General features: G+C 58.1%; 3 protein-coding genes across 3 annotated transcripts; 2 read left to right on the top strand and 1 right to left on the bottom strand.

The window, feature by feature from the left end:
- Positions 1-784: 784 nt before the first annotated feature.
- On the top strand, positions 785-4,189 carry ACO1O0_001011 (uncharacterized protein; the record flags this gene model as incomplete). Its single annotated transcript, XM_083190504.1, has 1 exon — positions 785-4,189. The coding sequence occupies one exon, from the start codon at positions 785-787 to the stop codon at positions 4,187-4,189; it is 3,405 nt and encodes a 1,134-aa protein (XP_083054363.1).
- A 2,196-nt stretch (positions 4,190-6,385) lies between these two features.
- ACO1O0_001012 (transient receptor potential ion channel family protein) lies at positions 6,386-8,705 on the top strand (the record flags this gene model as incomplete). The annotated part of the gene is made up of 2 exons (XM_083190505.1): positions 6,386-8,261; positions 8,332-8,705. The coding sequence occupies 2 exons, from the start codon at positions 6,386-6,388 to the stop codon at positions 8,703-8,705; spliced, it is 2,250 nt and encodes a 749-aa protein (XP_083054364.1).
- Positions 8,706-9,189: 484 nt separating this feature from the next.
- On the bottom strand, positions 9,190-11,732 carry ACO1O0_001013 (uncharacterized protein; the record flags this gene model as incomplete). Its single annotated transcript, XM_083190506.1, has 5 exons — positions 9,190-9,232; positions 9,296-9,918; positions 9,981-10,153; positions 10,208-10,285; positions 10,349-11,732. The coding sequence occupies 5 exons, from the start codon at positions 11,730-11,732 to the stop codon at positions 9,190-9,192; spliced, it is 2,301 nt and encodes a 766-aa protein (XP_083054365.1).
- Between the last annotated feature and the right edge of the window lie 544 nt (positions 11,733-12,276).

Raw genomic sequence — 12,276 nt, forward strand, 5'->3', positions numbered from 1 at the left:
AGGTCGCTGCTCAGGTCTCGGTAAGCGCTGAAAGGCTGAAGTGGAGGCCGGTTCCACCTTTCTGCCCAGTGGAGCACTGGAGCCCAGCGCACAGTGGCAGTTCAGTGTTCGGATCAGCCTAGCCACTCCATCCGCCCACTCCCTCCACCCACCACCCTCCTCCAACCCACCATCTCCTCCTCCTCGAGTCTTCCCGCTCCCCATTGCCCCAGCTGTCAACCGACACAAAGTCGCCCCGAGCGACCCACGTTCTGCTCCAGCTGTCTGCCCTGCGCACCCTGAAAGCCCTGTCCTGTTGCCTTCTTTTCTGTTCTGCCAAATTCGTAGACGCACTCTTCCGGTTCATCTCTTGACCGTATCCGCGGCCCCTCGAGTACTACTGCTGCCACCTCCACCTCCACCACCACCACCACAACCCGCCGCCATCAGCAACAACTGGTACCTCCCGCCCGCGCATCGCCGAATCCGCCCAGGACCATGACCCCGGCGCAGTGACCTCATCTCTACTCGTGTCTGAGCATCATCACAGCGCCGTGTGTGACACCTTCTACATAGTACGCCATTCGGCAGGGCCCTAGTCTTCCCCCCTCGTTCCTAGCCTAGCCAAGGTAGCCGAACTCAGCCTACCTACGCGAGGAGCTAGTAGTTGCACCGCCCGATTCCAAACCTCGTTCCCGCTCGTGTGCCTACCCTGGCCTCAAGCGCACATTAACTTATTATCTATCCTTGCTCGCCGCGCTGGATACCCTCCGCGCGCGAGTCCTTTCAAGAGAACGTCGCCATCATGTCCTCGACTCTGGCCGTCTCTTTCTATGACCACGACCCGAACCAACGCGAGCCCCGCAACGACGTCTCTGCCGGTGCCTCCCCCAACGGCAGAGACTCCGTCTCGCCCGATACCATCCACCACTTCGAGACCCCCGGCGCCTCCAGCTCCGCCGTCAGCTGCTACAGTGACGTCGAGGAGGATCTCTTCTTTGGCGTCGTCGACTTCTCTAATACTGAGGGCGTCCCTTCATTCCTTGAAGACGAGCACGCCGGCTTACAGCCGTCGTTCCTGTCCTCCAACATAGACTCGGCCGCCGTTGAGCCACCGCGCCATGCCATCGACGCTACGTACCCGCTGACGCCCGACCAAACGGCGTCGATCCACACCTCGTCCCCACGCAGTGAGCGCAGGACCATCGCGCGACCTCAACCCGACGCCCTGCTCACCTCCATCTCCCCGCAGGAGCTCCAGAAGCCCTTCAAGCCAGACCCTGTCATCGCCCGTCCATCCCAGTTGACCCCCAGCCAGAGCAGCAGCGCTCGTACCAGCGAGGACGGGCTCGCTCCCGCCCGCCTCAACATGCCCGCACAGAGCCCCAGGGTGACGGTTTCCGTCTGGGACCAGGAGAAGAATATCCCCTCCCACACGCACGAGCGTACCTTTGGCGGGGATAGCCCCGTCGCCACCCGCGGCGGCTTCAACTGGGCTGGGGATCTCATCTCATCTGGGGACCATCATCCCACCTCGGCTCCTCGAGATGCCGCCGGGAAGTGGCAACGCGATCCCAAAACGGGGCAGGCCGGCCTGGGCCCCAAGGATCGCACTTCCGATGAAGTACCTAGCATCAATGAGCTCACCAAGAACCGCCAGTTGGACGAACGCAACGAAGAGGTCGGCCTGTGGCTGTCCAAGAACACCGATGAGCTGTCTGTTCCCGAAGAGACCCAGGATCTAACGGCGCTTGAGCGGAAACTGTCTGAAAGTGACGACAAGATCAAGTTTGACAGCGAGACGCAAAACCGCTCGATCCCTGGCCAGACGTACTACGAGACCAATGGAGGCCAGATGAACGACACGGACCGTGAAATTATAGCCGCGGACATTCATTGGGGTGATCGGCCAATGATACGCCAGATTATGCCGGGAGTTCCTGGCCGCCACCAACCACCGACCGCGCAAGCCGCCATTGAGCGCTTCGAGAGAATGTGTCGTGATAATGAGTCTATCCTCTCCCGATCGGCGACCTGGGGAACCCGCCGCCGAAGCTTCCACAGCACCACTGACGCCGAAATTGACGGCATCCTCAGCGGCAACTTCTTAAAGAAACTTTCCATCGGCAGGAACACCGACCGGAGCAACAAGGCCGGGAACCTCCTCAAGGAGGTCAGGGGCTTCATCCGACGCCCCAGCATCAGTTCGATGCGGAAGCGTCGCGGCAGCAGTGCCAGCAACATCAGTAACGCCAGCGACGACGGTCACCAGGATGCAGGCCCGCCCCTCGCGAAGAGAGATAGCGCTGGATCGCCTCATCTCGCGCCACCCGACCGCTCCTCTAGCTGGGGCAAGAAGGCAAGACCCAGCGTCATCACCTCGGTCGGTTCGGATACCACATCTGTCACCGCTGATGGCAACCACACACGAAAGAGGTCTGTTGGAGCGACATCCATAACCTCGCCCAAGGGCTTTCTCCGGGGCCTCAAGGTGGATAATACCCTACAACGGCCACGGAGCAGGTCTGAGGGGCCGAAGCCTACCATTACCCCTGATAGTGCAGAGTCGCACCCAAACATCCTGGGGCTCTGGAAGGCATCTGGTGGCCCACCTGTGGCCTCACTGAGTAGGACATCTGTCAACATTGTCGAGCCGGAAGATGATGACGATGACGATGACGACATGCAGGATGATAGCGACATGAGGGTTGATGCCAACCTCATCGACAAGATCAACCCCAACTTCGCCGGCTTCCAGCAGCATGTGCTGGAGCTCAACCCCCAGATGGATGGCCCATACAGCTACTTGGTGGACCGTATCGCCCAGCAACAGATTGTTAGGTACAAGTCGCTCTTGACTCTCAAGGTCAAACACCTGGGTCTCGGCGCGAACTGTCCTTGCGGCTCGCTGTGCATCGCGCTGGGTGGCCAGGCCAACATCATCGACCAGAAGGGCGACGCCAGGGGCTTGGATCCTCTCGCGAGCCACTTCCCCGATGACGAGGATGGAGCCACGCCCACAGACGGCGCTATCACCCAGGATAGCTTCCCCCCGGATATTCCCATGCCCCCAACTCAGCAGCTGCCCGCTGAATTCGAATGCCAGCTGTGCTACTCACGCAAGAAGTTCACCAAGCCCTCCGACTGGACCAAGCACGTTCACGAGGATGTCCAGCCCTTCACCTGCACGTGGGAGCGGTGCCGGGACGCCAAGTCGTTCAAGCGCAAGGCCGACTGGGTGCGCCACGAGAACGAGGGTCACCGGCATCTCGAGTGGTGGAAGTGCAATGTAGAGGAATGCCGCCACACCTGCTACCGCCGCGACAACTTCCTGCAGCACCTGGTCCGCGAGCACAAGTTCCCGGAACCCAAGATCAAGACCAAGGCGGCCATCAAGAAGGCGGGTGGCTTTGACCCAACCTGGAAGAAGGTGGAGCAGTGCCACGAGCTGACGGGCGTCCGCCCTCAGGAGGAGCCTTGCAGGTTCTGTGGCAAGACGTTCCCGACCTGGAAGAAGCTCACTGTTCACCTGGCCAAGCACATGGAGCAGATCTCGCTACCCGTGCTCCGCCTCGTTGCCGCCAAGGCGAAGGAGATCTCTGCCGATACCATCATCAGCCCGGTTCAGGACCCTCCCCCGAGGCCTATATACTCTATGCCCATGGGCCACAATTCCACTGTGGCACCGAACTTTGTCAACGCGCACGGCCAGGTGCAAACGACAATGCCGTACCAGGATTCACATACATACAACATGTACCCGGTCATGCCGCCGGCCCAGCAGTATGGGGGACAGAGCTACTATGCGCCTCATTACGATAGCATGGGCCAGGCTCTGCAACAGTCGCAATTGACTGTGGACACGATGAACCACGGATTCAGCCACGGTCCGATACAGGAGATGCCTGTCACCTCGACTGCCTCGTACGGCCCTACGCCGGGTCCGTACGTAGGAGTGCCCAGCAACAGCATCGACAGCGCCCTGGAGCCGTTCCCACAGCTCGGGGATGGCGGCCTTGGGGTGCACAACGGCGCAGGAGGCGGCATGGCGGCTCACATCAACTACAACCACATGATAGACCCGCCAACCGCGAGCGCGAGCCCGTTCAGCGGACACGGATCAGCCTCGCCGTACATGCGATCTCCTCACCAGAACGCAAACTTGGCGGATCCGACCTGGGACGATAGGCGGATGGCCGGTTACCCATGAATGTTATGACAAACGAATAAGTTCTTTTTTTCCCCTCATGATTGTTTGGCAGGCGATCCATTTTCCATGCTGGTGCTGTGTTGTTGCTGGTGCTTTGCATTCTTGGTCAAGAGGGAGGGAGGGGGGTGGGCAAGGGAGCAAGGGACAGGACATGATTCAACGGACGGATATTTTGCGATCTGACGACGTTTGGCTGGCTCTTTTTTTTTTTTGTGTCTGTGTGTCTGTGTGTCAAGTTTCTTTTGGTTTCTCTTTTGAACACCCCAGGACTGCCTTTGGCCCAGGTCCATTTGCGTACGATGACAAGACGCCTCAGGACGGGCTTTCTTATCCGGACGATATTTCTTTCTGGTGTATATCTTGGGCGCTCCATCTTATATCCGATTTCCTTTATTATTATTTTTCTTTCTTTCTAGATATAGCGCTTGTTTGCAATGCGATAGCGCGTTGGTATACGGAAATCCCCCTTGTTGGCGTGCTCTATTTCTTTGACGGCGGCGACTGGTGTTGGATGCTACGGCGGGCACACTGTTCGGGTGCGAATAGACGAATCCCCAAACTCATTTCTTCTTATTCTTCTATAGATCAAGAGATGTAGCATTCTCGTTACTGTGCCACTACCGAGGGGTGTCTCGAATGATTTGAAAAATGACAGAAGTTGCCCTCGAGGAAACACGTGATGATGGGTGGCACGTGTGTGGACAGGGGAAGAAGGTGAGTCCCCCGTCCCTGTGTCTGCCTGGCTGCCTGGGATGGAAGGAAGTGGGATGCTTTCTTGGTTAACACAGCCCACTCTCAGCCACTTCCCAGGACAGCATTGCGTGCAATCATACTCCGTACTCGACATTACAATGCCATTGGGATTTAAGGATACCATGTCCTTGATTGTCACAGCTTTGTGGGAACCCCCACCGGCGACTTAACTTGTTCAGCCACATTCCTCCTGGGGTTGACTTGCGAGCGAGGCCAACAACCCAGTGCCAACGCCATTGACAACAATGATGAACCGTTCGTTGTCGCGGCCCTGGACGAGGCCCAGCCTGGATCCCACGGCTGCACTCGAGGAGGAGCGGCATGCTGCTACGCGCGCTCCCACACGAGGCACCACCACACCATTCGCATGCCGACTGTCGAGCGTCGAGTGGCGGCAAGTGGTGCTCGTATTGTTGTTGACTGGCAGGGCTGCCAGAGCTGGCAAGGCGTGTCGCCCAATGCTGGTGCAGCAGACGAAGGCCATGGCGTCTCCAGGGCGTTTCAGACTGGAGGGCCTGCTGGTTGGGCCACCGACAGCCAATCGGGCGTTCTGGCGGTGGCTGGCGACAGGGGGATGGATTGCCGACAGGCCCCTGGGGGCGCTGGAGTCCCCTGGACTGGCGCTGGACACAGTGGAGAGCCCGCCGCGCCACAGCGATGGTGCGGCGGTATGTGGGCCAACCACAGCGCTGCGACGGGGCCTCGCGCCTCCGTCCCAAGTCGCTGGGGAGCTCCCTTGGGGCTTGGGTCCTCCCTTGAAGCTCCCTTCGCTTCGCCTCGAGGACCTTTGACACCTGCTATCTTGGGCCCTGCTTCATTGTGGCCCATTGTGGCCCATCGTGGTCCATGGGCATTGTTTCTTCTGTTTCGTGTGCCTATCTCTCTTTCTTGTCCTCCTTTCTGCTCTCTGACTGTTTTACTTTTCTCCATCCTTTCTCCTCCTTCATCTCGCCCTGTGGGCATTTGTTGTGTTTGCCTGTTCGGCCCTCTCCTCTGCCGTCCTTCTTCATCTTTCCGTTTCCTTTGTTCCCCGGGATCTGTGCAGCTGTGCTGGCCAGGCCTTGTCTAATTTTACATCTTTTCTTTACGGATACGTCTTCTCTCTCGTTGCAGACGACTCGAGAAGATCCTTCGTATGCTTTGTCTCGGCTGAGCCTGGACTAAATCTGTTCACTTCCCCAGCCTTGTCGGGCACTGACTTTGTTTCTTCTGGTTGCCTCCCCCTTCCCGCTTGCTTGCTTTATTATATGGCAACATCTAGGCGGAACTGAACTGTTTATTCTTTTTGATCTCTTTTACATGCTGTCTTTGGGCACCACCGCCTTTTATTCGAGTTTCGAACCGGTCTGTACCAACAAACATCGACCCATAGATCAACAATCATCGCCCCGAGAGGAACGGCCAGATATTGCACGGAGATACATATCTCCAGAGTCCACAAAGATGGTGTACCTTGGCTCACGATGGAGCGTCTGGAAATACGCAACGGCGGTATCTCTTCTGGCTACGGGTGTCGTCGGCGACAATGTCCTCAAAACCAGCGGCTTCACAACCTGCGCTGAGAATGCCGACATGAAGGTGGACAGGGTCAACATCAGCTACAACAATGGGAACAAGACGGTCGTCTTCGATGTGGCGGGGTCGAGCTCGGCAGAGCAGAACGTTTCTGCCACCATCGAAGTCAAGGCCTACGGTATCTCCATTTACGAAAACAGCTTCAACCCTTGCGATAAGGAAACCGCTGTTGCGCAGCTTTGTCCGGTCCCCGAAGGCGAATTCTCGGCGTGGGGCAGCCAGAAGATCCCCGCCGAGTATGCCGACATGGTCCCTGGGATAGCCTTCCAGATCCCCGACATTGCTGCCCAGGCTACCCTGAGGCTCAAGAGTTTGGACACGGACGAGGATGTGGCCTGCATACAGTCGCAGGTCACCAACGGGAAGACGGCCGACGTTGCCGCCGTGTTGTATGTCGCCGCTGGCATCATGGGTGCCGCCCTTCTCCTTTCTGGCGTGTCAGCTATTGGCTCTGCGGTGGCCAGCGGGGGTACAGCAACTGGTGGCTCTGGAACTATCAGCCCTGGCTTCACCGAGGTCGTGGGCTGGTTTCAGGGGCTGGCCATGAACGGCATGATGTCGGTCAACTACCCCCCCGTCTACCGTAGCTTCACCAAGAACTTCGGCTTCTCGACTGGCATGATCCCCTGGGAGCCTCTGCTGTCCCGCATCGACCAGTTCCGCGCCGTGACGGGCGGCAACCTTACTGATGACAGCGTCGAGGCCCTTAAAAATGTCACACTGGTCTATCCCGACGGCTCGAGCAATACAGTCGACCAGGGCATGTTCAAGGTCAAGAGGGCTCTCGAAACCTTTGCCATCCTCGCCAAGAGAGAGTTCAACACGGGCTTCGATACGTCCGGCTCTGACGACAACAATGGCACCGAGTTCCAGAAGACGGTGTCAGGTATCCAGGCCTTTGCCAACCAGCTCCGCGTCCCCGAGTCTGACGTCTTCATGACCATTCTCTTGATTGTGGCCATCATCATTGCCGCAATCGTCGTCTGCCTTCTCCTCGTCAAGGTCATCCTCGAGGTCTGGGCTATCTGGGGCAACTTCCCAAAGGGGCTGGCTGGCTTCCGGCAACACTATTGGGGCTCCATTGCGCGCGCCATCACCAGTCTCATCTTCGTCCTCTACGGAATCTGGGTCCTGTACTGCGTCTTCCAGTTCACCCGTGGTGACTCTTGGGCAGCCATCACCCTCGCGGCTGTCACCCTTGCCATCTTCACGGGCATTCTCGTATTCTTCTCGTGGAAAATCTGGAACACAGCCCGGAAGCTCAAGGCGGCTCATGGGGACACCAATGCCCTGTATGATGACAAGAATGTCTGGGTCAAGTACTCGCTCTTCTACGACTCGTACAAGAAGCAGTACTGGTGGCTGTTCTTGCCTCTCATTCTCTACATGGCCATCAAGGGATGTGTCCTCGCCGCTGCTGACGGCTCCGGACGCGCGCAGACCATTGCGGTCCTGATCGTCGAGGCCGTTTTCCTGGCCCTGCTTCTCTGGAGCCGGCCGTTTGAGCGAAAGTCGGGCAACGTTGTCAACATTGCCATACAGGTTGTGCGGGTTCTCTCGGTCGTATGCATCCTCGTCTTCGTGGAGGAGTTTGGCATCCGGCAGACCACGCAGACTGTGACGGGCGTGGTGCTCATTGCCGTGCAGTCGACGCTGACAGTCGCGCTCGTGCTGTTGATTGCGTGGCACGCCATCGAGGCGTGCTTCCAGAAGAATCCGCACCGCAAGCGTAGAAAGGAGATGGGTAAGTTGGCACCGCCTCCCGCGGCACAGATGACGTGCGTGCACGAAAGAGTGACTAATAGCCTGCGCAGAGAAGATGCTGAACCGCGACGACATGGACGACCTCACGCCCCTGGACGCTCGCAACTCGCTCCTCCTCGATCGACCCACCACCGATGGCAAGATATCGGCCTTCTCCCACAAGAGCTCCCACTCGCTGGAAAGGGACCCGATGCGTCCCGGATCGCCGGACCGGTACGGCGACGGCGGGATGGGCTACCAGCCTCCGGTGGCGCCGTCCGGGGGCCCACTTTTCCGGGACATGGCCCCGACTACGGAGCATGACGTCCGGGCGGGAATGGGCCAGGGGTTCCACAGCAGACAGCCCTCGCTGCCGAGCGTGGGGCCTCAGTATGGCCAAAGGTACCAGCCCTCGTACGGAAACGGCGGATACCGCGGGCTCTGAGAGACGTTATTCGGGTCGGCCAGGAGGGGGATTGTACAAACCGTTGTCTGATCCATATATACCAGTAGCCTTATATACCATAAAAGTGCGGGTAGCAGTAGCATTGATAGCGTATGGTGTTTGGGAAATGGTGAATTTCAAGCCACTTGACTGGCATAATTGAAACACCTTGCTTGGTCAATTTAGGTGACTCCTGCGATGCCATCCCAACTGGTACCAACTTGTGCAACTCTCAAAAATCGGGCACGGCCCAGACAGACGGAAGAAAGAATCGGCCACCAGTGCCGCAGTTAGGGTCTCATTATTTGCTAGGTCGATATACTAGCTCTCGCTCGCACACCATGCTACGTCTTCAAAATTCGCCAAAAAGGGATGGCTCTAAATGACCCAGCCCATTGCGGCTGGAAACCTTGTCAAAATCGTCAAACTGCCACCAGGGTATACCAGAGATATTCTAACACGCCAGCCCAACTCTTTGAATATCCTACGATGATAGCGCAAGGCACGCGTCAACCGCCAGTCCGACTCTGCCCAACGTTAGTGCATGCTTTCTTTTTCATGTTGTCACCAAGTCGGGGGTCATAACTTACCTTCCCTGCTTCTGATGCACGACATCACTGATTATTTCCTTGTCGAGGTCCGGGAACATGCCAGAGAGCGTCTCGACCACGTTGGTGTGCTCTGCCCTGTGCAGTCTCTGGGCCTCGGCTGCCTCGGCGCTTGCCTGCCTCGCAGCAGCCTCTTCGGCGGACAGGGCATGTCGCGAGGAAGGCCGCTGGTCGGTATCGCCTTTCTCTCCACCTCGCGGGGGTGGGGGCAGTCCCTGGCTGAGGCGCGGAGGCGGCGGGGGTTCCTGTGACTGGCCCCCATCGTCTGTGAAGATGCGACCTATGGTTGAGAGTGGCTTTTGTATCGTCTTGAGAAGACCGCTGATGGGCACTGATTCCTCACTAGGACCCCCGCCGTCGTTCAGCGAGGATGATCGTGGCGGATAAGAGTGTTCTTGTCCGTCAGAGGATGACTGCGACATGATAGGTGCAGGCTGTAGCTGTCCCTTCTCATTCAAGGTAGGTTGCCGGGATATCGGAGGCGAGTTGGCCTGGTGCTTCTCTGCAATCGCCGATACCGCTGCCTCAACATTCTTCTCAAACTCTTCGTCCGTGATGGTGAGGGTTGTTCGGTCCATGTTCTCAATGAACTGAACGGCGCCCATCTGCCAACGCGTTAGTGTCGACAATCTCCAGAGCCCGAGGAGCGCCAGAAAGGGGAGCTCACTAGAGAAGACAGGTAATAGCCTGCTTCGCCACCCAGCTTTTCTTGGTTGCGGAATCTTAAAATGTACTGAACATTGGATACTAGGTGTTCGGGGTTTGATTGCAAGACCACATAGATAAGCATGGGCATGAAAGAATCCGCCGACGAATCCGATTTGTTGTGCTTGAGGAGCCCTGGATATTATGAGCATATGATTCTCGTGACAGGAATTTTTGCGTTAGACGAACCGAATATAACCTTGCAGCAGTTCAAGACACAAATGATCTTGTCTCGCGGCGCCCTATACGACTTGATTTTGAGAAGTTCTGGTGATGGTTAGCTTAGCTCTAGGGTGCTTACCCAAATGAGTAGTCCGGGAGAGATCGAACCTTGCTGTGCCAGTTTTAGAAACCGCCTCCCGCTGTCGCCAACCTGGGGAATGTCCAAGTGCTCTTCCCTGACCCATCCGTAAATGTTGATCTTCTGCGTCAAAATATCGTCGCGCTCTACATCCTCCTGGTGTTGCCCACGCCTGCCCGGCCCCAGTGGAGGATCCCCGCCTTTCCTCTTAGGCTTGGCGCCAGGGATGGGTTTAGGAGCCGGTATAGCTGGCGAGAAGGTCTGGGAGTAGAGCCTGTTCATGACGAGCTTCTCCATTCCCTCGCGGGCGTTGTCGAACTCTGCGTCTGATACATCTCTCCACACCTCACACTGCATCATCTTGTTGGCGATGAAGGCGAGGAAATCACTGATGATCTTGACTTGCTCGTGGACCATCCACTGCTTCTTGCCAAACTCTTGCAGGAATGACTTGAGGTACCTCGCGACTGGATCCGCCTTCTTGTTGCGCAGCTGCTCGAGAAATCTGTGGAAGTCAAAGGGTAGGGCGGGTTCGGGTTCGGGTTCCGGGGGCGGTGGGCGGTGAATCGAGGCTGGTGGGGACGTCGGCGATGCAACGATTGATGGACGCTCTTCTCGAGATCGGGGAGGCGTCCCAAAGGAGCCGTCCTTGGGCGGCACGGGTGGCCCTGGGTCTTCAGAGGTTTGGTCGCGGGGCGGCTCGGCCGACGCAGGGACGTCAGTCGACACGGAGAGGTTCTGCAGCTGACCGGCTATAGAAGGTCCAAGCGGCTCCAGGCTGGACTTGCGCGGCGGGTGCTGCGGATGCTGCGCAGCAGGGCTGCCTAGCATGGGGGAAGCGATTTCGAGGCGGGGGCTCATGACCTCGTCTGCTCCAGGGCCACCGCCGACTTCACTGAACTGCTCCATGATGCTCTGGATCTCGGAGCGGGACCCGCCTTCTCGCTCATCTTCGCTGGTGTACCTTTTGTCGTCATATCCGGCGTCTGATCTGGTGGGGGATCGCTCATCGGAACTGTGGCTTCGGTCGGCATGAGATGGAGTTCGCGACGGCGGCTGAGAGGTGGTGGGCGTCGGCGGGGTGGGATCGATGTAGCTGGACGGTTCGGGGGCTAGGAACTGGCCGCTCGAGTTGCCGGGGGCGTCGAGGTCGCGCTCTGCCCCCTTGCCCTTGGCGACGGGAGTTGTTGGACGTGCCGGCTCGGATGATTCGGGGCCACTCTGGACTGGTTTGCTGCCCTGGCTATCGGCTAGGGCTCCCGCAGAGACGTCTTCATTCGGGAGGGAGGTGGGAGTCGTCCCCTGGGCGGGGTTGTTGGGCATGGTGACCTCTACATCTGGGTTGGTCGAGGGCTTTTGGTCGCCCGCTGGATCAGCTGGGATGGACTCCGTGGACTGCTCCGGCGGAGACATGCAAATGGTGTGCAAGGAAGGCGTCCAGTTCGCAGATGAAGCTATGGTGCGTGGCCTGGAGATTCTGGGAACTCGAGGAGGGTGGGGTCGAGTTAGGCTCGGCGGGGTGTCGTGGGAGATATGCTCGTGGGGAGAGCAGCTGCCGTGATGCCCTGAGAGCAAGGGAGAGCCGTTCGTGCAGAGATCGACCGGTGCGATGGGCAGTTGTGGGCGTTGGAGAGGCCGGGAGTTAAGAGAGTGCTAGTACTTAAGGTTTCGAGCCCGTCGAGGTTGAGGCTGTTGGTTGGGTGCATCATGCTGGTGGGGCGCCGGCCGCACTGAGCGGTAGCCGACTTGCTGACGTACCTACGATGATGTACTTGCCTGCGGTGAGCACTGCCTTCCATTTCCATTCGATTATCTGCTGTCAGAATGGGCTATTTCCAGTAACAGAAACCACCGAGGTGAACACTACCTAGGTAGGCAGGCCTCTGCCATTCGCGCCTGCCTGCACCATCACGAGCGACACCGTGTCCACCCTCCAATGACGACAGCCAAGACTTCA

This window comes from Amphichorda felina (genome assembly GCF_050947745.1).
Source record: "Amphichorda felina strain 45539 chromosome Unknown scaffold_1, whole genome shotgun sequence".
Lineage (NCBI taxonomy): Eukaryota > Fungi > Ascomycota > Sordariomycetes > Hypocreales > Bionectriaceae > Amphichorda > Amphichorda felina.